At 38.1% G+C, this 23,726-nt stretch overlaps 1 protein-coding gene across 1 annotated transcript in view; it reads left to right on the top strand.

The window, feature by feature from the left end:
* The window catches only part of Top2a (DNA topoisomerase II alpha), a 30,072-nt gene extending 7,109 nt beyond the window's left edge, over positions 1–22,963 (top strand). Inside the window, exons 8-35 of the mRNA XM_051176098.1 lie at positions 307–480; positions 603–704; positions 862–999; positions 2,683–2,821; positions 4,803–4,960; positions 5,395–5,520; positions 5,878–5,988; positions 6,123–6,228; positions 6,324–6,433; positions 6,852–6,944; positions 7,913–8,027; positions 8,131–8,252; positions 8,920–9,068; positions 11,163–11,394; positions 11,554–11,688; positions 11,797–11,997; positions 12,475–12,670; positions 14,777–14,868; positions 15,067–15,216; positions 15,346–15,429; positions 16,482–16,664; positions 17,456–17,546; positions 18,813–18,965; positions 19,873–19,996; positions 20,132–20,175; positions 20,525–20,659; positions 21,503–21,702; positions 21,983–22,963. Of these exons, the coding sequence (XP_051032055.1) occupies positions 307–480; positions 603–704; positions 862–999; positions 2,683–2,821; positions 4,803–4,960; positions 5,395–5,520; positions 5,878–5,988; positions 6,123–6,228; positions 6,324–6,433; positions 6,852–6,944; positions 7,913–8,027; positions 8,131–8,252; positions 8,920–9,068; positions 11,163–11,394; positions 11,554–11,688; positions 11,797–11,997; positions 12,475–12,670; positions 14,777–14,868; positions 15,067–15,216; positions 15,346–15,429; positions 16,482–16,664; positions 17,456–17,546; positions 18,813–18,965; positions 19,873–19,996; positions 20,132–20,175; positions 20,525–20,659; positions 21,503–21,702; positions 21,983–22,111 (3,792 nt within the window). The 3' untranslated portion in view covers positions 22,112–22,963. The remainder of the gene's footprint in view (positions 1–306; positions 481–602; positions 705–861; positions 1,000–2,682; positions 2,822–4,802; positions 4,961–5,394; positions 5,521–5,877; positions 5,989–6,122; positions 6,229–6,323; positions 6,434–6,851; positions 6,945–7,912; positions 8,028–8,130; positions 8,253–8,919; positions 9,069–11,162; positions 11,395–11,553; positions 11,689–11,796; positions 11,998–12,474; positions 12,671–14,776; positions 14,869–15,066; positions 15,217–15,345; positions 15,430–16,481; positions 16,665–17,455; positions 17,547–18,812; positions 18,966–19,872; positions 19,997–20,131; positions 20,176–20,524; positions 20,660–21,502; positions 21,703–21,982) is intronic.
* The last annotated feature ends 763 nt before the right edge of the window (positions 22,964–23,726 follow it).

Below are 23,726 nucleotides of genomic sequence, written 5' to 3'. Positions count from 1 at the left end.
AATGTATTTATTTATGTGTGAATATTTAGCTTGCACACATGTATGTACCTCCTATGTATGCCTAGTGCCCAAGGTCAGAGGAGGTCATCAGATCCCTTGGAACTGGAGTTAAAGATTAGTTGTGAGCCTCTGTATGGATGCTGAGCTCTGAATGCTGATCCTCTGCAAGAGCAGCAAGTACTATTAATCGCTGAACCATCTCTCTCCAGTAGTCTCATAGTCTGTTATTGGTTCCATTTTTCCATTGTTGTTTGTTTGCTGGGATTTCCCATCGTTTTAATGCTAGTCTCTTTAATCCCTATACAGGTAAAAGGGTTCCGCAGCTATGTGGATATGTATTTGAAGGATAAGTTAGATGAAACTGGGAATGCACTGAAAGTAGTACATGAACAAGTAAACCCAAGGTGGGAAGTGTGCTTAACAATGAGTGAAAAAGGCTTTCAACAAATCAGCTTTGTCAACAGCATTGCTACTTCTAAGGTGATTCTTCAGGATTCTTAATTTTTTTAACTATATAATGTAAAATGGATTTAAATGTCTAAATTATGTTTACAATTAATGTTTTAATTCTGAGGCCTTTTAAAATGCTATTTTCTCATTAGGGTGGCAGACATGTTGATTATGTAACTGATCAGATCGTGAGTAAACTTGTCGATGTGGTGAAGAAGAAGAACAAGGGTGGTGTTGCCGTGAAAGCACACCAGGTACGGACGGCATTCTGTGTGCTTCCTTCTCCTGAAGTGAAGAAAGACAGGGTTGGGTGTGGCGGGGGGGGGGGGGTTTAAAACACTGGCTTTACTTGCACTAAGATGGGGTGGAGCATAAAGACATTTTGGTGATTTTTATCAACTTTGATTACAGGTGAAAAACCACATGTGGATTTTCGTAAATTCCTTGATTGAAAACCCAACCTTTGACTCTCAGACAAAAGAAAACATGACTTTACAGGCCAAGAGCTTTGGATCGACATGTCAATTAAGTGAAAAATTCATCAAAGCTGTGAGTGCTTACATGGAAATGAAAATAGAAATGTCTTACATATTTCTCATTGTCCTCAGCTCTGCATAAACTGTCTGCTGCAGATCATCCTGCTTGTACCCTGTTAGTGTTAGTGCTAGAATTAAACAGTACATCACCATGCCTGGCCCTGATCTGACAGGGTCATCAGTCTTAACTAGGTGCTATTTTATCAGTTTGCCTGTATTTACCAAAACCATACAAATTAAACTAGTTACCGATACTCTCCCAATATGAGAAACTCTACCTTGCATCACACAAAACTGTTGGTTAAAAAACACCAACCAACCAGAGTGAATAAAAAATAAAAGTAGGAGCTGCCTCTTTATTTCCTCTCTTCTAACCAGTAAGGAACATTTGTTAGATAATTCATTAGCCTCCCACTATTATCTCTTCAGACTACTATAACAGATTCTTAACCTTCCTGTTGCTTCCTGTCTTCTCCTCCATAGTGCTCTTGAATGACATTTCTGGTTTCACTTGAAATCCTTTATTATCAAATACAAGTTCTCTTGCCTGTTGAAAGCTTTTTTTGTTGTTGAAACAGAGTAGCTTTTTAAAGCCTGTCCTGGAACTCACACTGCAGATCAGGCCAGTCTCCATAGAGATCCTTTGCCTCTGCCTCCCAAGTGCTGGGATTAAAGGTGTGTGCTGCTGCCACCCAGCCACTCTTGTAATTTTTTTTTTCTTTTTGTGCATTGTTGTTTTGCCTGCATGTATGTCTGTCTGTATGAGGGTGTTGGATCCCCTAGTTACAGACAGTTGTGAGCTGCCATGTGAGTGTTGGGAATTGAACCTGGATCCTCTGGAAGAACAGCCAGTACTTTTAACCATTGAACAATCTCTGCAGCCCCCACTTGTAATTTTTTTATTTCTAGCTAATATGTTATACCTTCCACTACATGAGGGCACAGATATGCCTTGTTCAGTTTCTTTTTCTTTTCTATTGTGTGTGTGGTATGCATATTTTGTTTGTACAGGCATGTGTGTGAGGGATATGCATGGATGTGGAGCCTGAGGTTGATCTCAGGAGTCATCCTGGATCCCTCTTCCACTTTAATGGATGAGGCAGGGTCTTTCAATCAAACTTACAGCTGGGCGATATGGCTAGTCCCACTAGCCAGTTTGCTCTAGAGATCCCCTGTCTCCTCCCCCAAGGCTGGAATTAGAAGTAGGCTGCCATAACTATCTAGCATTTACTTGGGTAATGCATAGCAATCGTCTGTAATCACTGAGCCATCTCCCTAGTCCTAACTTATTTTAACAACTGTATCTCCAACGAGTAACTCAGTGCCTGGCACAGTGTAAGTCCATGAATGAGCCCAGAGGCCCCTTCTTCCTCATGGGTGATAACCTAACATGCAAAGATCCAGGGGTTACTATGTTACACACACACAGCCCAGTCTAGAAATGTTGCAGTGTTTTGAGTTTTGTTTTGCTTTGTGTTTTTGGTTGATTTTTGAGATAGGATCTCACTAGGTAGTGTGGCTGTTCTTAAACTCCTAGAAGTCCACCTGCCTCTGCCTCCCAAGTGCTAGGATCAAAGGTTTATGCCACCACACCCAGCTTTTTTGAGTTATTTTATTTATGTACAATATAATATATTCCTATATTCTGTATTTGACCGAATCTTTCTTAATGTGAATTTTTTTTTTTGTTTTGAAGGCAATTAGCTGTGGTATTGTCGAAAGCATACTAAACTGGGTGAAGTTTAAGGCCCAAATCCAGTTAAACAAGAAGTGTTCAGCTGTGAAACATAACAGAATCAAGGGAATCCCCAAACTTGATGATGCCAACGATGCAGGTACACATTTAATGTTTACATCAATAATAGCGGCATACTGTGGATATGTTTCTCTTAACACTTAATGTTCAGCAAAAATGCTTTCTTTAAAAAATAAAGTTTCATGCCAGGCAATAGTGGCCCAAGCCTTTAATCCCAGTACTTGGGAGGCAAAGGCAAGCCTATCTGTGATTTCAAGTCCAGTCTGGTGTACAAAATGAGTTCCAGGATAGCCAAAACTGTTAAAAGAAAAATCGTGTCTTGGAAAACAAAAACCAACCAATTTCTTATTGGATATATAGGTTATTTCAAATATGGGACATTTTAAATAGAACTGAGATGATTTTAAAAAGGATACAGTGATCTACTTAACAAGCATTTGCAATATAATATCAAAAGACTATCCAACAGCCTCATAACATTTATGAGGCATTAAGAGATTAAGATATTAGGCCCAGCATTAGTGTCACATGCCTTTAATCCCCCACACTCAGAAGACAGAGACGGGTGGATATCTGTGAGTTTGAGGCTAGTCTGGTCTACAGAGGGTGAGTTCTAGTACAGCCAGGGCTACACAATAAAACTGTTATCTTCAGGGGATATATTCCTAGACCCTTGGTGAGTGCTAAAAACCATGGCTAATACCAAACCCTATTATGCTATGTTTCTTTTATACTTATATACCTAGGATAAAAACACATTGAGATTAGCTAGTAGAGCAGTTAAAGTGATGTGTACTATAATAACTGTCTTATTGTACCAAACTCACCCTATGAAGGTTCTGGGGAATGTTATGTTATAAAAGATATTAATAAATTCAGACATGCTTTTATCTCTAGCACAGGCAGGCAAATATGTGCATGGCCTATATAGTGAGTTCTAGACCAGCCATAGCTGTATAATGAGAGAAGTGAGTAATATAAGCATTATGTTACATTTGTTTACTACATAATGAGTATTTAAATTTTCATTCAAGACAAATGATCTGATAACAGAGAAAGCTACTAAATGACTAACATAAAATTATGTATGAGCACTTTGAACAAGTAGGATTGCATGGAGTTTAGAAACATGAGACAAAACTAATTGATTTGTTTATTTTTTGAACCTTAAAAGAAAGTTATATATTTATTTATTTTAATTTGTGTGTGTGTGCTACATGTGTGGAGGTCAGAAGATAACTTACAAAAACTGTTTCTCTTTCTACCATGTGGGTCCCAAATTAGAGACTTAATTGTGTTTGTTATATAACCCAGGCTGGTCTTGAACTCATAATTGTCTTATCTCATTCTCTAAAGTGCTGGGATTGTAAACATGTGCTTTCATAATTGGGCTTGAATTTTCTACTTAGTGTTTGAAAGTGTGGAAAGTAAAATCATGGAGAGTTGGTTCAGCAGTAAAAGCCCCTGTATTGCTCTTGTAAAGAACCCAGATTAGGTTCCTAGTGCTCATGTTGGATGGCTCACAACTGCCTGTAACTCCAGCTCCAGGGCAATCCAATGCCTCTGGCTTCTAGAAGTACCTGTACTCATATACACATAAACCCCTATAGACAACATAATTCAAAATAAAAAACTTTTTTTTTCAAGTGAAACCATAGATAAGATAGACTGACTACTTATTGGATTAATAAATTATGACCCTTAACTGGAAAAAAAAATGTGTATGGGGGGGCGGTGTTGGAGAGTTTGTTCATTAATTAAGAAGAACGCTTGTTACTCTTGCAGAAGACGTAGGTTCAGGTTCCTAGAACCCATCAGGTGGCTCGTAGTTGTCCAAACTCCAGTTCCAGGACTCCAACACCCTCTTTGTGTTGCACATACATATGTACAGGCATAACATTCATACATATATACACATATATAACTCTTGGGTCCACTTTACTCTTAAGATAATTTGTTATAGATTATTTTGCTTTATTGCAGGCTGTTGATAATATGTCTTAAGTATATATGAGATTGAGTTAAATGTACTAAAAGTAATTTGTATATTTTTATTTTAGGGAGTCGAAACTCCACTGAATGTACACTTATCCTGACTGAGGGAGACTCAGCCAAAACTCTGGCAGTTTCAGGCCTTGGTGTAGTTGGAAGAGATAAATATGGGGTATTTCCTCTTAGAGGAAAAATACTCAATGTGCGAGAAGCTTCTCATAAACAGGTAAGCTGTAATACTATTTTTGGAATGTGACTCTAGGGCCGATAGAGTGTAACTCAGTAGTGGAGTACTTGTCTGGTATGTATAAGGCCCTGTATTTAATCCCCAGCACTGTAAAAGTGCTGTGGGGGAGGGAATGGAATATAAATCCATGCTTATATTTCATACTCTTACTCACTAGTCATCTTAAAATATATCTTAGACTGTTATTCAAATAAATTGAGTATGTTTGGCTTGTACATAGCCCTGATCTCAGTCTCTAGTGACAGACACACATACTCACAGAGAGAATGAGAAATGAGAGCTTGTATACATTGAAATTTTGTCTTAACACACCTGATTAATCAAAGTGTAAGTAATAATTCAAAGTACTGAGGCTCAAAAACACTTAAGAAACATAGATGATTATATCTTTGTTCTTTTTCAATGTGTTTCAGATCATGGAAAATGCTGAAATTAACAATATCATCAAGATTGTGGGTCTTCAGTATAAGAAAAACTATGAAGATGAAGATTCATTGAAAACTCTTCGTTATGGGAAGATAATGATTATGACAGATCAGGTCATATTTTTTAGATTTTTAAACTGATAGCAAATGTATGGACTCAGCTATCCACGTTCCGTAACCCATTGAGTGGTTGGAACTACAAGTACATAAGCAGGTCTTACTGTTACATTACTTCCCTGCCATAAAAAGATCTTTTCTTGGGGGCTGGGGGAAAAAATCTTTGCTCGTTATCTCTAACAAACATCCAATCAGATATGCTGACATCATAATAAATCATGTGTACAAAATAAGTTAATTTACTTTTGAATGGGCTGCTTTTTATTTGCATAGAATTTTTGAGAACTTGCTAAAAACAGTTATAATTTTATTTCTAAACAGTCCTTTGTGCTTTGGCTTTTCAAATATTTATAGGATCAAGACGGTTCCCATATCAAAGGCTTGCTGATCAATTTTATCCATCACAATTGGCCCTCTCTTCTGCGACATCGTTTTCTAGAGGAATTTATTACTCCCATTGTAAAGGTATACACAATCAGGGATGCAAAAAGACTCTAAGGCCCATGCTCAATACTGGGTGTACCTGTAACTCTGGCTATGTAATGTTACATAGGGAGTCTACAGTGTGCAAAGCTGTAAAGATGTGTTCTTTACCGTAGGTGTCTAAAAATAAAGAAGAAATAGCATTCTATAGTCTTCCTGAGTTTGAAGAATGGAAGAGTTCTACTCCAAATCATAAAAAATGGAAAGTCAAATATTACAAAGGTTTGTGATAAAATGCACATGGAAATTTTCAGTTTTCTCTTGTGTTATATATAAGGCTATATGGTGTAACTTACCTGTTTTGTTCACCTCTATAGGTTTGGGCACCAGCACATCAAAGGAAGCTAAGGAATATTTTGCAGATATGAAAAGACATCGTATTCAGTTCAAATACTCTGGACCTGAAGATGATGCTGCAATCAGCCTGGTGAGTTTGACTCATACTGTACATGTACATTCTGCTTTTAGAAGTCACTACTAAGCTGGTCAGTTACAGCTGTTAAATTTCCATAGAAGGGTGTTTTATGAAACGAAGTATTTCTGATTAGCATATAACTAGGTATTTTAACAACTAGGACTTTTTGGCTGGAGAGATGTCTAGGAGGTTGAGAGCACTGCTGCTCTTCCAGAGGTCCTGAGTTCAATTCCCGGCAACCTCATGATGGCTCACAATCATCTATAATGATATTTGGTGCCCTCCTTGGCATGCAGGCAGAACACAGTATACATAATAAATTTTAAAACCTTTAGAAAAAGTAACAAGTCTCTTGATGTTTCTTTGTATAGAAAAGATATTTGGAAGTAGTAAGTACCAGTAACATCTTTCCCACCTTCTAATCCTGTAGGCCTTTAGTAAGAAACAGGTTGATGATCGAAAGGAATGGTTGACTCATTTCATGGAAGATAGACGGCAGCGGAAGTTACTTGGCCTTCCTGAGGTAAGAATTTTAAATCTAATCCACAAAATATGCTATTTAACTGACTTTAGAATTGATGTTTACCAAATTAAGTTACTAAAGAGTACTTTCAGTAAAAAGTTTTATGTTATAACTATAGTATACAACAGTGGTCTTATAAGATTATGAAGGCACTGAAAAAAATTCTTAACCTTGTAATACGGTCTTTTGGGGGGGTGGATTTTGAGACAGGGTTTCTCCTAGTATTCCTGGCTGTCCTGGAACTTACTCTGTAGACCAGGCTGACCTTGAACTCATAACTTCTTCTTAGTGCTGGGATTAAAGGCTTGCACCACTAGCACCCAGCAATATAGTTAAAGTTATGTGGCAAGGCATTTTTTACGTTTATGCTAATGCTGCCGTAAACAGTTACTATGCAATCAGTCATCTACAAGTATGTGCCATTGTGTATAGTATGAAGTAAAGGACAAGTGGCCAGGCTGGGCTAGACAATGAGTTTCAAACACACACATACTCACACACACACACACACACACACACACACACACACACACTTTAAGAGCTGGAACAACAGCTGAAATCCTGTGTTTGTCGAAAGTTTAATTGTCAGTACTACTCCCCCCCCCAACAAAAGGTTAATATTTTATATACTGCAATGTTGTTCAAGCAACAACCTCATACACCTCTTGTTTTTCTTTTTTGATTTTTTATTTTTCAAGAGATGTGGTTTCTCTGAATGACCCTACCTGTCCTGCAACTTGATCTGTAGACCAGGCTTAATCTCACACAGAGATCTGCCTGCCTCTGCCTCCAAAGTGCTGGGTGGGTTTAAAGGCGAGTGCCACCACTTCCTGGCTCAATTATCGTTATTTCAAGGACCGAAAAATTACTAGAGAAGTGATAGCTCTGTTTTTATTTTTGTATTAAGTATCGTGAAGATCAGTACTTTGTTTTCAACCATATCATCTAATACTGTTTTGATTCTTTAGGATTATTTGTATGGACAAACCACTTCTTACCTGACCTATAATGACTTCATAAACAAGGAACTTATCCTGTTCTCAAATTCTGATAATGAAAGATCTATCCCATCTATGGTTGATGGTAAGCACCAATGTTTTAGTCTTTAGTTTTTATCATAAAATGATGACTTGTGCTCGGAAATTGCTAAATTGAAAATGCTAATGATTGTCCTTTCATTTTAAAGGTTTGAAACCAGGTCAGAGAAAGGTTTTGTTTACTTGTTTCAAACGGAATGACAAGCGAGAAGTGAAGGTTGCCCAGTTAGCTGGTTCAGTGGCAGAAATGTCCTCTTACCACCATGGTGAGGTAAACCCACAATCTTTAACATGTCCACACAATGTTTTTTTTTTTGTTTGTTTGTTTGTTTGTTTGTTTGGTTTTTTTTTTTGGTTTTTTGAGACAGGGTTTCTCTGTATTGCTTTGGAGCTAGTCCTGGAACTAGCTCTGTAGACCAGGCTGGCCTTGAACTCACAGAGATCCACCTGCCTCTGCCTCCCGAGTGCTGGGACTAAAGGCATGCGCCACCAACGCCCAGCTCAGAATATCTTAAAGTAGAAATAATTGAAAGTTATTCTCTAAACACATTTTGTGCAAGTGTGAGCTGTTATATTCATAGTAGAGACCAACTTGTTAAATATTTCAGAACTATAAAATATGATTATCCTTTTGACTAATAGATCTATTTCTAGATATAATATTCCTATTAGGATACTTGACTGTAAAGTTATGTTTATAGATTTTTAAGTAAGATTTATTATTACTGTATGATATCAAAATTTAGAAACTTAGAAAGCTAAATCTTTTATTTGGTACTGCTTCTGCCATCTATTTATTTTGAAAACATCACTGTGAACATAGAAACCTCAAAATTTACAAGATTATTGTGTGACTTAGTTGTAATAGTGAAAACACACAAGCATACATTTATTTTCACCTTTGGATCAGATTAATGATTTTTCTTTTCCCTCTGCAGATGTCACTGATGATGACCATTATCAATTTGGCTCAGAATTTTGTGGGTAGTAATAATTTGAACCTTTTACAACCCATTGGTCAGTTTGGTACCAGGCTGCATGGTGGCAAGGATTCAGCTAGTCCTCGATACATCTTTACTATGCTCAGGTGAGTTTGCTTTTAGTGACTTGACATTGCCAGTTTTGAAGCAATATGAAACCAAAGAATTACATGTTCAATGTTATGAATGCTCATTTTTCCAGCCTCAGCTTCACCTTTGCAACAGCACTCAACAGTTATTAACCATTGCCTTGGAAATGCCTAGGAGATGCCTAGGACATCTATGCTGATTCTCTCCTTGTTCACCTTCTTTGTTCTTGTCCTCTTTCCCACCCTAAAACACTGTCCTACCCAAAGAAAGGCTCCTTCAGCAGACACTCTGCTACCTACACTCATTTCTCAAATAATCAAACAAACTCTGATCTTTTATGTCTGACTATTCTCTTACTAGTGTCCTAATCAATTCCAGCTGGGCATAGTGCTACAAGCCTTTAGTCCCTGCACTCAGGAGGAGAGAGGAGCTTCATGAGTTTACTGCCAGTCTTATTTTACAGAATGAACCTCTCTCAGAAGAGACACTTAAAACCAAATCGTGGACTGAGTGCTTGCTGGACAAACATGTAGATCTGAGTTCAATCCCAGAACCCTAACCCTAACCTGTACATATAAAATTATTATTTTTTATTAAAAGGGGAGATGTAATGGCACATATTTATTATTCCAGCACTGGAAGAGTGAAGACAAGCAGGTTCCTGGGGGTTTACTAGCCAATCAGCCTAGCCTAATTATGGAGCTTCAAATTAGCTGTTTCAAAACCAGAAACTTGTGGGTGACTCCTGAGGAATGGCACCCAAAGTTGACCTGACCTTTACATGCATACATACACATACATATATATCTATGTACAAAAGACAATAAAAAAGCAATAGTTTGTTTTTTTATTTATTCATATTTTTTGAGACCAAATCTCACTATGTAGCTCTAGCTATCCTGCAACTCACTCTGTAGGCCAGGCTAACCTCAAACTCAGAGCTCCACCAGCCTCTACCTCCTGAGTGCCCACCAATTAATTTTTAACAATAGGTCACTGGTTCAGAGCCTTCTACTTGCCCTGAGTAAATTTAGCTAACTAGACCTTGTGAGATCTCTGCCCTGGGTCTCCCTATATCTTTTGGTCCTTTTTTTTATACCATCTCTATAAATAAAATGCTTGCTACATATATATGAGGTCCTGAGTTTGAATCCCAAAACCCATTTAAAGTTGGGTGCAGCAGCACCTGTATGTCTATAATCCTGGTTCTCTAATGGTGTTGGAAGGGGAGGCAGGAGAATCCTTGAAAGCTGGGGATATGGGGATAACATCAAAAAGCTAACTTGGCATACACACTAACACACAACAAAAGAGATCCTTCCTCAAAAAGGTGGAAGGCAAAGATTGTCCTCATACCTCCACATATGTCCATATTAACACTCACCACACATATACATATTACACACAGACACAAAGGAGAGAAAACAGATAGCTAAATCCTGGCCTGAAGTAATCTCATATCAGCTTTCCACGGGCACATGTCTCATTCCTCACATCTTAACACTCTTTCTGTTGCTATTTTGTAACACCCTACCCACTTTAGTGTTCTTTTGTGTGTGTGTGTGTTTGTGTGTGTGTGTGTGTGTGTGTGTGCGCATATGTAGAGAAACTCAGGTCCTTGGGCTAACATATGAATTGAGCTGTCTGCCCAGCCCAGCACTCTTATTTTCTTTGGTGTAGTTTTGACTTGGGTTTTTTGAACCAGTCTTAACATATATAAGGTAAGCCTCAAACTCAAAATCCTCTCACTGCATCTTCAGGTACCAGGTTTATAGATGTGTTACTATAGCACACATTTCTTTGTGCCCAAAGTATTCACTGTATTAATTTTCCTTTTTAGCATTCTGCCCTAAGAATACATACTCATTATTTGTCTACCTGTACTAAATCATGAATTTGACAGGTTTTTGTTTGGTTTTAGATTTGGAGCAATATCTCACTATGTTCCTTGGTGGGCCTGGTGCTCATACACCTACCCAATTGTCTCTGCCCTCTGTCCCCCATCCCCCATCATCCCCCCCACCTCATGCAGGCTTGTGCCATCATGCCCAACTAAATGTAAGAAGTATCAAGGCCATTTTGCTAAATGATATATTCTTTGCTTTCTTTAGCCCTTTGACTCGGTTGTTATTTCCACCAAAAGATGATCACACATTAAAGTTTTTATATGATGACAACCAGCGTGTTGAGCCTGAATGGTACATTCCTATTATTCCCATGGTACTGATAAATGGCGCTGAGGGAATTGGTACTGGGTGGTCCTGCAAAATCCCCAACTTTGATGTCCGTGAAGTCGTAAATAATATCCGACGACTATTGGATGGAGAAGAACCTCTGCCCATGGTAAGCATTCTAGGTTAGGAACTTTGTTTTTCCTCAGGCAAGTTGAGTGAATTCTACAGTAAAGAGTGTACAAATAAGAGATTTATTTCATACTTTAGATTTGTTTGTTGAACATATTTGTGATTTAACATTTAGAAAATTTTTTTGTTGTTAATTTAGCTCCCAAGTTACAAGAATTTCAAAGGTACTATTGAAGAACTGGCTTCAAATCAGTATGTGATTAATGGAGAAGTAGCTATTCTGAATTCCACGACCATTGAAATCTCAGAGCTTCCCATCAGAATGTGGACCCAGGTAAGAACTTGATTTCTTGGTTTTTCAAGTGGAAGATGTTATTGTTGCTGTTGACTATTGAAGAGACTCCTTACAAAAGGATTACTGTGTTTTGTTTTTGTTTTCTAGACTTACAAAGAACAGGTTCTAGAACCCATGTTGAATGGCACTGAGAAGACACCCCCTCTTATAACAGACTATAAGGAATACCACACAGACACCACTGTCAAGTTTGTCATAAAGATGACTGAAGAAAAATTAGCAGAGGCAGAGAGAGTGGGACTACACAAAGTCTTCAAACTGCAGACTAGTCTCACTTGCAACTCTATGGTATGTCTTATTTTGTAAGAGATACATCTTTAAAAACTGATATTGTTGTGCATGTTGGACCCCCTCTAGTAATCCTAGCAATCTGAAGACAGAGACAAGAGGATCACCATCACTATGAATCCCAAAACTCCTGTGCTATATAGTCAGACCCTGTCTCAAAAGGAAAAGCTGGAGAGATGGCTCAGCAGTTAAGAGCACTTAGTGCCTGCTTGTTTACTGCATCTGGGTTCAGTTCTCAGCACCCACATGGCAGACAGTTCACAACTGTGTAACTCAGTTCTAAATGATTCAAGGACCTCTTCTGGCCTCCATGGGATAGTGCTCTAAGCACATGTTGCAAAACAAAGATGCAGACAAACATCCATTGATGTAAAATCTTTTTTTTAATTAATAATTGATATGTAAAAGGCCTATCTGATAACTTTTATAAAGGTTACACAATTTACTGATTTATAGCTTAAGTCTTCTCTTTTCCAGGTGCTTTTTGACCATGTAGGTTGCTTAAAGAAATATGACACCGTGTTGGATATTCTGAAAGACTTCTTTGAGCTCAGGCTTAAATATTATGGATTAAGAAAAGAATGGCTTCTAGGAATGCTTGGTGCAGAATCTGCTAAACTGAATAATCAAGCTCGTTTTATATTAGAGAAAATAGATGGCAAAATAATCATTGGTATGTAAAGTGTGGGATAACTTTTCCTAGATTATTTATTGCTGTTTTAGTGTTTCAGTGGTACTAAGGCTCAAATCCAGGGCCTTGTACTTGCTAAGCATGTACTCTGTATTAGCCTCACCCCTCTAGACTGAGCATCTAAAGAAATCAAGACTGAATGTTTAGATAGGAAGAGAGTAGAGAACTAAAAGACCTTGTGTGGGGATAGGGGTCTAGCTCAGAGTGGTAAAATGCCTCCAACATCCACAGGGTCCTAGGTTCAACCCCAACAACTGTATCAACTTCCTGTGGTGGTGCACATCTGTTATCCCAGCGCTGGAGACGGGAAGTAGGAGGATCAAGGCTGTCCTTGGCTACATAGTGGATTTTAGACCAGCCCCAAGTACATGGGATCTTATGATAAAAAGACCTTGTATAACTAATAGATCACAAGAAGAGATAGTGGTCTGATCTTAAAGAAGACTAAAATACAGGCAAATCTTAGGGATGTTTGTTTTGTTGGAAATTCCATAAGCAATTAGTAGGGTTAAAAGAAAGAAAAGAATCTTGACTAAAGCTGGGCATAAGAAAGCCAGGATTTTATTTATTATTATTATTATTATTATTATTATTATTTTTGGTTTGTTTTTTTCCAAGACAGGGTTTCTCTGTGTAGCAGCATGTACTATCACCACTTGGTGAAAGTCAACAATACTAATAAGTTATAGGAAGCCCCCAAATATAATAGCACCAGTTACTGGTGATAAGATAATTTTCTCATAGTATATGAAAATATTTACCATAATAGTCAATGTTTATTTTCATACCCACTAAAAAGCACTAGCATATCAGCCATGCATTTCATGGATGCTATTGTTTAAGGCAAGGCTAAAATGAATGATACCAGACATGACTTGAATTAAAAAAAAAGGGAGGGTTGTATTTGGATGACTGGAATTTGGAAATACTAGATTGACCCAATCTTCTTTCAGAATAAATATCAAAAGCTGAAGGTGTAATCTAAGGAGTTGGAAAGATGACTAAGTTGTTACAGCATTTGTTGCTTTTACAAAGAACATAGGTTCAGTTCCCAGCACCCACATGATAATTCACTACCATCCATAACTCCAGGCACATACATGATACACATACTATAAGGCTGGAGATGTGGCTCAGAGGTTAAGAGTACTAGCTGCTCTTCCAGAGGTCCTGAGGTCAATTCCCAGCAACCACATGGTGGCTCACAACCATCTATGATGAGATCTGGTGCTCTCCTCTGGTGAGCAGACATGCACATAAAACAGAACACTATATACATAATAAATAAGTAAATCATTAAAATAGATAAATAAAGCATACGCAAGACAGTGGTGTCACACACCTTTAATCCCAGCACTGGGAAACAGAGGCAGGAGTTTGAGCCCAGCCTGATTTACAAAGCTAGTTCTAGGACAGCCAGGGCTACATGGAGAAGCCCTGACTTTTAAAAAAGAAAGAAAGAAAAATATGTAGTTCACATCAAGTTCAATGATAATGAATGGTACTCTGAAGCTAATGACTTTGACAGTCCCTCAAACCAGACACCGAGAGTTATGTCGTATGATGCTGTGATTAAGAACATCAAGCTTTGACAGACTTCTAGAACCATTGAAACATTGAAATAAAGTCAGAAAACATAATTGGGTCAGTCACAGGCTCTTCAGAAATGGAGGCTTTGACTCCTCTATTCTTTTGAGAGTTAATACATTTCAGCCTCACCAATGGTCTAAATGTCCCCTGGTAATTCAATTGTCCTGGTTTACAGAAATTTGTGTGTGATCCAGACAGAAATAGAGGCAAAACAGACAGTTGAATTTTCAGTTCTGTGGGTTTATGTTTGTTTGGGGATTTTGGTTTTTCAAGACAGGGTTTCTCTGTGTAACCCTGGCTATACTGGAATTCATTCTTGTAGACCAGATCTAGAACTCAGCTCCACTTACCTTTGCCTCCTGAGTGTGGGGTTAAAGGTGTGCACTACCGCCTGGCTGCAACTTTCCAGTTTAATCCTTTCAAGGTAATGTGGAAACACCTAATACTTTTTCAAAAATCTTGCTCAAAGTTTCTCTCTCTCTCTTTCTTTTTTAATAGAAAATAAACCTAAAAAAGAGCTAATTAAAGTTCTAATTCAGAGAGGATATGATTCCGATCCTGTGAAAGCCTGGAAAGAAGCTCAGCAAAAGGTAATTTCTTTGTTAGCTACTTGCTAAGCTCTGAATATGTTCATCCATATACATAGAATAAAAATGGGGGAAAATTTTTTTTAATTAAAAAAAATGTTAAATCTGTTTTCTTGCATTTCTAGAGGTCACGAGTTAAAATAAAAAACAAGAGCCCTGTATATTTATATTTCATATTCTACATTTTAATTCATCCTTTAGGCTCCAGATGAAGAAAATGAAGAAAGTGACAATGAAAGCAGTGACCCCGTAGCAGAGTCTGGACCAACTTTTAATTACCTTCTTGATATGCCCCTTTGGTACCTAACCAAGGAAAAGAAAGATGAACTGTGCAAACAGAGAAATGAAAAGGTAACTTGTACATAGCCTGGGATGGCCAATGTTTAATATTGTTCTCATGGGAAGATGGGGGAAAAAAATAAACTGTTCTGTTTAAAAATACTGTTTGTACATGTTTACACTCTCAATTTTTTGTTAAAGGAACAAGAGCTCAACACATTAAAGAAGAAGAGTCCATCAGATTTGTGGAAGGAAGATCTAGCTGTTTTTATTGAAGAACTGGAGGTATTTATAAAGCCTATATTAATCCTTATAGACTAGCAACATGCCCTTTCTTATATATATGTGTGTTTGTTGGGGAGGGTATGAGTAAGTGCGGGTGCTCACAAAGGCTAAATTTGCCAATCCGCTGGAGTAGTAGTTAGTTACAGGCAGTTGTGAGTTACCTAGTGTAGGTGCTGAGAACTGAAGTCAACCTTGGCAAGAGCAATAAGGTCTCTTAACCACTGAGCCACCTGTCCAGTTCAAGCAGTATACCTTTTTATCACGAAATTTCATATTTGATAAAAGAAGAAATATAAAAGGAAAAAAGGTGGGATATGGTAAGTAGCCATTTAAACAGTACACCTGTAATCTCAGACTGAGGCAGGAACACCGTTTGAGGCCAGCCTGGGCTACCCAATGAGTTCCAGGCCAGCCTGAATTATATGTGTAATAAGACCCTATAAAGATCCAAGTACTACAAATATAATTGTAGAGCACTTGCCCTACAGGTGTAAACTTTTGCTCTCTATGCTTAACACTTTAAAAAAAGTAACATAAAAGAACACATTAAGCAGAGTGTGGCGCACATGCCTGTAATATATTTTAAAGAGGGAAAGGAACAGATTATTAAATACTAGTTAGCATAAAGTGATGGCAAGAATTATACTAAATTAATATTTTACAGATTAAAGAAAGTTAAGCCACTTTTAGAGGTGGCCCCCTCAGTTTCAGAATGTCCTTTGTTACTTAAATTTCCTTAGCAATACTTAGTTTCATGATATTACAGATATGTGTGTGTGTTTATACATATATACATACAGTTTATTCTATAGAACAGTTTCCTCTTTGTCTTCAGAAAGTTATGACATTAGACATCAGTTAGACATAGGCATCCAGTTCTCCTGTCTCTGCCTTCCCTAAGTCAGCCACATCGTACCTTTACTATCCTGCATTATACCTTCACTAGTCATGGCTGATCACAGATTTATCTTAAGTTGTAAAAATGTTAACTATGCTTTTTTAGGTATGATGCTTTCTTTACCTATAATTATTCTCATAATTCCCTTTCATAGGTTGTTGAAGCCAAGGAAAAACAAGACGAACAAGTAGGACTTCCTGGAAAAGGAGGGAAAGCAAAAGGGAAGAAAGCACAAATGTCTGAAGTCTTGCCTTCTCCTCTGGGAAAAAGAGTTATTCCCCAAGTGACCATGGAGATGAAAGCAGAAGCAGAGAAGAAAATTAGGAAAAAAGTTAAGGTAATACTTAAAGCAAAGTTCTCCTTAGAAATTGAACAAATGAGGACCAGTAAGTTGGCTCAGGTAAGTGTTTGCCCCCAACCCTGAACAACCCAAATTTAGTCTACATGATGGAGCAAGAGAACTGACTTCTACAAGGTATCCTCTGACTGTACGTAAATAAGTGTAATACATTTTGTTCAATGGAGCAATTTATTTTCAGAATTTCTAAACCTAGAATTTGGAATTTATCCTGTATCTAGTAAGTTTTCCTTTCTCGACATCCAGTGCTTTTAAATACTTAGGTATTAAAGATCATAACTATACCTTTATTTGGATCTCCTTTAATACTTTATGTCAGTGGGTGTTTTGCCTGTGTGCATGTCTGTGCCACATGCATGCAATACCCACAGAAACCAGAAGGGGGTACTGGTTCCCCTGGAACTGGAGTACAGACATTTGTGACTCTATGTGGGTACTGTGCTTGGAATTGAACCCTGGTCCTCTGGAAGAGCAGCCTGTGCTCTTAACAAGTGTGCCATCTTTCTACCTCTTTGTCTTGTTTTGGTTTTTGTCTAGGTAAAGCCTTACTATGTAGCTCTGGCTGTCTTGACGCTCACTATGTAGACTAGGCTGGCCTAGGTGTATACCACCACTGCCTTGCTTATTTTAGATCTCTTGATCAAAACCCAAAGAAAATATATTCTTTCACTGTATTTGTGTCTGTCTATATATGTGAATTTTTGGCTTTATTATTCCAAATAATTAGACAGGTGTTGAGTGTTTTTGTCTTGCTGGGATTTGTCTTTCAGAGTGAAAACGTTGAGGGCACGCCTGCTGAGGATGGTCTGGAACCAGGAAGCCTAAAACAAAGAATAGAGAAGAAGCAGAAGAGAGAGCAAGGTATTACAGCATGTTGGGCAAGATGTTGTAAACTCTAAATTTCTTTTTTATTTTTCTTTCCCCCCGTATCCCCCCCACCCACCCACCACTCCCCGAGACAGGGTTTCTCTGTATTACTTTGGAGCCTGTCCTGGAACTAGCTCTGTAGACCATGCTGACCTCGAACTCACAGAGATCCTCCTGCCTCTGCCTCCCGAGTGCTAGGATTAAAGGTGTGTGCCACCAATGCCATGCTAAACTCTAAATTTTTGCTAATCTGTTCTCCATAGATACTTAATATTTTTGCAGAGCTGAATTAAGTATTGTAAAGGAAGGATGTATGTCACTTATAGTTGAACCTTATATTGTGTCTAATGTTTAATTTATTTTCTAAAATAGAAGAGAATCTGGTAATATAGTTAGTGACTTGAATTCCTTAGCTCCCTTTCTTCAGGAAGACCTACTTTTTTGTCTTGTTTTTCCTTTGCTTCAACAGCCTATGAAAGGGATATATGAGAGTAAATTCATATGCATTAAAGGCATTATAATACCTAAGACTGCCTTTACAGTCTGTGTGAACAAACATGGGTGACATAAAGAACAGGAGGTGACTATATAAGAATTAACTCCACCAAGCAGTAGTGGTGCACAACTTTAATCCCAGCACTCAGGAGGCAGAGGCAGCCAGATCACTGTGAGTTTGAGTACAACCTGATTGATCTATAGAGTGAGTTCCAGGACAGTCTCCAAAGCTACACAGAGAAACCCTTTCTCAAAAAAAAAAAAAAAAAAAAAAAAAAAAAAATTAATTAATAATTAACTCCTAGTGACCCTCCAGATCTGAAATTTCAGCTCAGGCATCTATTGCTTAAGGAATTTTGATGTTTAGACATTTGTATCACATTATTTACTATAAAAACAGCACTTACTTATAGTATTAAATGACCACTCTGTACTCTATGAGAACAGAAACTGCATCTATTTCTACTCATGATTATACCCTCAGCACCACTATACTGTGTAGGTTATGATGAAGAAACCAGAATATTATCCATATAGTTAATTTCTGGGCCAGTGTGATGGCTTAGCATGTGCAGGAGCTTGCCACCATGGGTGACAACCTGAGTTTGATCCCAGGGACCCATATGGAAGAAGAGAACCAACTCCCATTAAGTTGTCGTCTGACTGTCAGTCAAGTGCACTTCAGACACATATACATAACACAAAGAAATGTAATTTAAAAAGAAAAAAAAAAACTTAAGTATAAATTCTCCATCTCCTTTGTAGGTACCATGGCAAAGAAGCAGACTACATTGCCTTTTAAGCCCGTCAAAAAGGGGAAAAAGAGAAACCCCTGGTCTGATTCTGAATCGGATATGAGTAGTAACGAAAATAATTTTGATGTCCCTCCACGAGAAAAGGATCCGCGAAGAGCTGCAAGTAAGAAAAAATACAGAGCATGATATCTGTGCTATAAGATTTGAATGGCCAGTTAACTTCAGGGTACTTAATTCTAAAAATTGCCACCTGTTAGAACAGTAAATCAAATTTTGAAAAATTGAAGCATCTTTTAGGATATTAAACAGAAGCTTAGGTGAGTGGTAGTGTTGATGCATGACTTTAGTCCCAGCAGTCTGGAGGCAGGGGCAGGTGGATCTCCTTGAGTTTGAGGCCAGCCTGGACTAAAGATTTGAGTTCCTGGACAGTCAGGGCTACACAGAAGCCCTGCCTCAAAAAAAAAAAAAAAAAAAAAAAAAAAAAAAAAGAAAGAAAGAAAGAAAAGAAAAAGAAAAAAGAAAAGCTGGATGGTGGTGGCATATGCCTTTAGTCCCAGCACTCGGGAGGCAGAGGCAGGCTATCTCTGAGTTTGAGAGTAGTCTGATCTGTAAAGCTAGTTCCAGGACAGGCTCCAAAGCAATACAGGGAAACCATGTCTCAAAAAAAAAAAAAAAAGAAAAGAAAAAAAAAGAAAAAAAAAATTGTAGTTAAACTGTAGCACATATATATTCATAAAATGTTAAGTTGGGGGCTGGAGAGATGTCACAGTGGTTAGAGCACTAGTTTCTCTTCCAGAGCACCTGGTTTGGATTCCCATCACCCCATAAATGGCAGCTCACAGCTGTCTGTAATTCTTGTTCCAGGGGATCTAGCTCCCTCTTCTGGCCTCCATGGGAATCAGGCATGCACACAGTATAGAAACATAAATGCAGGCAAAACACTTGTGCACATAAAATGAGTGCTATGTGAGTGCTGTGACACAGGAGTACACACAAAAGCCACAAATTAAAAAAAATGAAATGTTAAGTCAGCCTGTGTTTAAATCTGTATTGTCCTTGCTTCCTAACAGCAAAAGCCAAATTCACGATGGATTTGGATTCAGATGAAGATTTCTCAGGTTCTGATGGAAAGGACGAAGATGAAGATTTTTTCCCATTAGATACTACTCCACCTAAGACCAAAGTTCCCCAAAAGTAAGAATTCTATCAACACAGAATTTAGCTGTGACTATTTTAATAGTCATTGGTGTATTTATGATCTTTGTTTGACACATGCAGAATTGGTTGTCAGGATGCCTTCTCTATGTGTGTTTCTTTGGTTTTTTTTAGAAATACTAAAAAAGCACTGAAGCCACAGAAGAGTATCATGTCTGGTATGTATCTGAGGAAAATGATTGGGTGCTTGGGAGATGTCTCAGTCAGTAAATTGTACTAAGCAAGTGTGAGGATCTGAGTTCAGTCAACAGCACCCACGTAAACCAGCACACGCCGGTAATCCTAGCACTCAACTTAGAGGCAGAAGGATAGCAAGTTCAAGGCCACCCTGTGCTATATAGCAAAGCTCTTTTCCCCATAAACTAAGAATTTAAAATTCAGCTAAATTCTAAGGTTATTTGAAATATTCCAAGAAAGTTAGTTAAAATGGGAATACATGTATGTCGGACAGAGCAGCAGGTAGAATGTTTTAAATGTTGTGATAATTTCCCTTCCTGTTTGGAATAGCTGACCTTGAAAGTGATGTGAAGGACAGTGTGCCAGCTTCTCCAGGCCCTCCTGCTGCTGACTTGCCAGCTGAAACTGGACAGTTAAAACCATCTTCCAAACAGACTGCAGCAATGAAGAAGACAGCAGCCAAAAGTAAGCCTGGGTCCATTTAGAAGGTTAATCACTGGGATTAACTGACTTTTCCAAGTTAGTTTTAAGTTTTTATTTTGAAAATGTCTACTGATGATGAAATTAAACAGTATCCTAATGGAAGTGGTGTCATTTACATCTTCATTATCATATGAAAAATAAAAGGTTGTGGGGACTAGAGAGATGGCTCAGTGGTTAAGAGTACTGGCTATTTTTTCAAACAATCTGGGTTCAGTTCCCAGCACCCACATGGCAGCTCACAACTGTCTATAACTCTAGTTGCAGGGGATCCAACACCCTCATGTATGCAAAATACTAATAAATAAATAAAAATAATAAATATCCAGGCAGTGGTAACACATACCTTTAATCCCAGCACTTGGGAGACAGAGGCAGGTGGATCTCTGTGAGTTTGAGGCCAGCCTGGTCTACAAAGCAAATTCCAGGACAGCCTGAGCTACACAGAGAAACCCTGTCTCAAAAAGAACAAACAATAAATAAAAGTAAAAAGCATTACTCTGATCCCAGACATTAGCTAGCTCATTTCTATTACATAAAGAAAGACTTTATTAACAGTTGGAAGTAATTCAATATAAGTTAACTTAGAAATCAAGGCTGGGGATGCGGCTCAGTTGGTATATTGCTGGCCTAGAATATATAGAGCCTTGGAATCAATCTCCAGCACAGCATAAACCAGGTATAGTGGTAAATGTCCCTGGGGCATTCGAGCTTAATTAGGAACTCCAGGCCATTGTGTGACCTTGTTTCAAAGGTGATGTTAAGATAGTTCACAATGAAAAAACTCAGCAAAGAGTGATTATGACCAGTACTCATGTTGACTTATAGGCCAGTCTTCAACATCCACTGCTGGTACCAAAAAGAGAGCTGTACCAAAGGGAACCAAATCAGATTTAGCCTTGAGTGCTTATGGCCCTGAAAAGCGTGAGCCTACCAAAGCCAAGAACAGCCGCAAAAGGAAGCAGTCCTCTTCTGATGATTCCGACTCTGATTTTGAGAAAGAAATTTCCAAAGCTGCTGTGAGCAAGGTATTTATTGCTGCTTAATCTTTTTGCTCTAGAGACTTTGAAACATCCAACTTAGGTTTTGTTCTTAATTTTGCATATTTTTTAAGGAATTAAATTTAAACCTCAGAATCCACTCCTTTGTACCATGTGTAATTTAGCTGTAGGAAAGTTAAATCTGTCAGTCAGTTGAACAGTTGCTTTGAACCTTTTCCTTACTACTTAGTAGGAGGTGATCGTAAAGTCTAGAGCAGTTGAATGTATTAATAATATGCAAATTGCTTGTGTTTCTTTCTCTTTTTAGAAACCCAAGGGAGAGAATCAGGATTTCCAAGTGGACTTAGATGAAACTATGGCTCCTCGAGCAAAATCTGGACGAGCAAGGAAGCCTATTAAATACCTGGAGGAGTCAGATGAGGATGATCTCTACTGACAGGGAGAGGAGTGTTTTAGCAGTGGTTTTATTGAGCCCGGTTCATTTTAAAGTTACTTGAAGTTCTTCCCTAATCACCTCTGAATTTAGTTTGGGGAAGACTTTTATAAGACCCTCCTAGTGAGAAGGCCCATGTAGCCATCAGCTTTCTATTCTATATACTGTCTCTGTGACGACCATCTTATGACATTGTTTTCTTCTCTGATTTATCCATGGTTTGTGTCTTGTTTCTTTGGTCTCTAAAATCTTTCTTGAGATTCTTTTGGATTCCACATAATTATATGCTAACTTTGGCATAACAGAATTTATTGATCATATGTTAAGCTAAAACGGGTATGTTTTCGAAAGTGTGCCTCTGCCTCCTTTCCTATCTACTAGATATAAGGTAGCATGGTGTTTCTTTATTCAGTTGTGTAGGTAGAATTCCATCACATAGAACTAGACAGTTCTAGTATTGATATGGTGTTCAATCTATGATTTGATGCATTTTTGTTTCAGCCATGAGAAATTACTCGTACTCTTAAGCATCATCAGAGGCTAGAGAAAGTCAACTTGACTGTCCCCATGATCTCAGCATAAGTAGCAGGGAGAAGAGAGTTACTTGGCATCCTGACTTTCCTTATGATGCCTTTGGAACATGAGATCACAGGGGAGGCAGAGCTGCTCAGACTTACACTGCATGCTCAGTTGTGAAGTGTCCAGAGTTCCAACTTGTGAATGCCAAAAGTGTTCTGTGCTGTCATGTGTTACTTCGGTGCTGTTATCAATGTTTTTTGTAAATATTTAATATGTTTTTCTATTCAGCTTAATTCCAACAATTTTGTACATTAATAAATATTCTAAACATTGTAAGCCATTCATTCCTCTTATCTTAACCCACATTACATCCTCTCCACAGCCCAAAATGTAGCCTCTGCAATTCTCTTTCAGGACTCTTACAACCATATTGTAAGCAAATGTTTCCTGTTTTGACTGCCTGGTCCCAAATAACCAACTCAGAGACTGAAGATGAATTAATGTTCAACCAATAGCTCAGGCTTATTACTAACTAGCTCTAAGTTAACCCATATTCCTTATTTATGCTCTGCAACAAAGTGGTACCTTTATTAACCACCTGAGTTGGATCTTTACAAAAAGATATTTGGTAAAGTTTCAATGATATAGTGGAAAGTTACTGGGCAATGGTGGTGCGATGCACACATTTAATCCCAGCACTTGGAAGGAAGAGACAAGCAGATCTCAGAGTTTGAGGCCAGCCTGATGACAGAGAAACCCTGTCTTGAAAAACCAAAAATAAAGTGGAAAGATAAGTAAATGTCCAACAATCAAGGACATATTATTAAATAGGATAAAACATGGTAAATACTAAGAGCAATTCTACCTGTTGACATTGTCTGTGATGTTGCTGAGTGGAAAGAAGCAGTTTCAAGGCAAAGGTGAAACCCAATTTGTGGGAGAAACCCACAAATCCTTAAAGAAAAATCAGAAATGTTTACAGACTGGTTATGTGCTACTGACTAGAGAAGTTAGTGACTTGACCACTCAGTATTCTTCAAGGTACTAACATTCAAGGGAATGCCTTTAAATCTACCACTCAAATTTTGGTAGTTAACAG

This window comes from Phodopus roborovskii, unplaced genomic scaffold, assembly GCF_943737965.1.
Source record: "Phodopus roborovskii unplaced genomic scaffold, PHOROB, whole genome shotgun sequence".
In the NCBI taxonomy this organism is placed as follows: Eukaryota; Metazoa; Chordata; class Mammalia; order Rodentia; family Cricetidae; genus Phodopus; species Phodopus roborovskii.
Note: the sequence above shows the minus strand (reverse complement) of the source record. Positions and strands in the feature narration are given on the sequence as shown.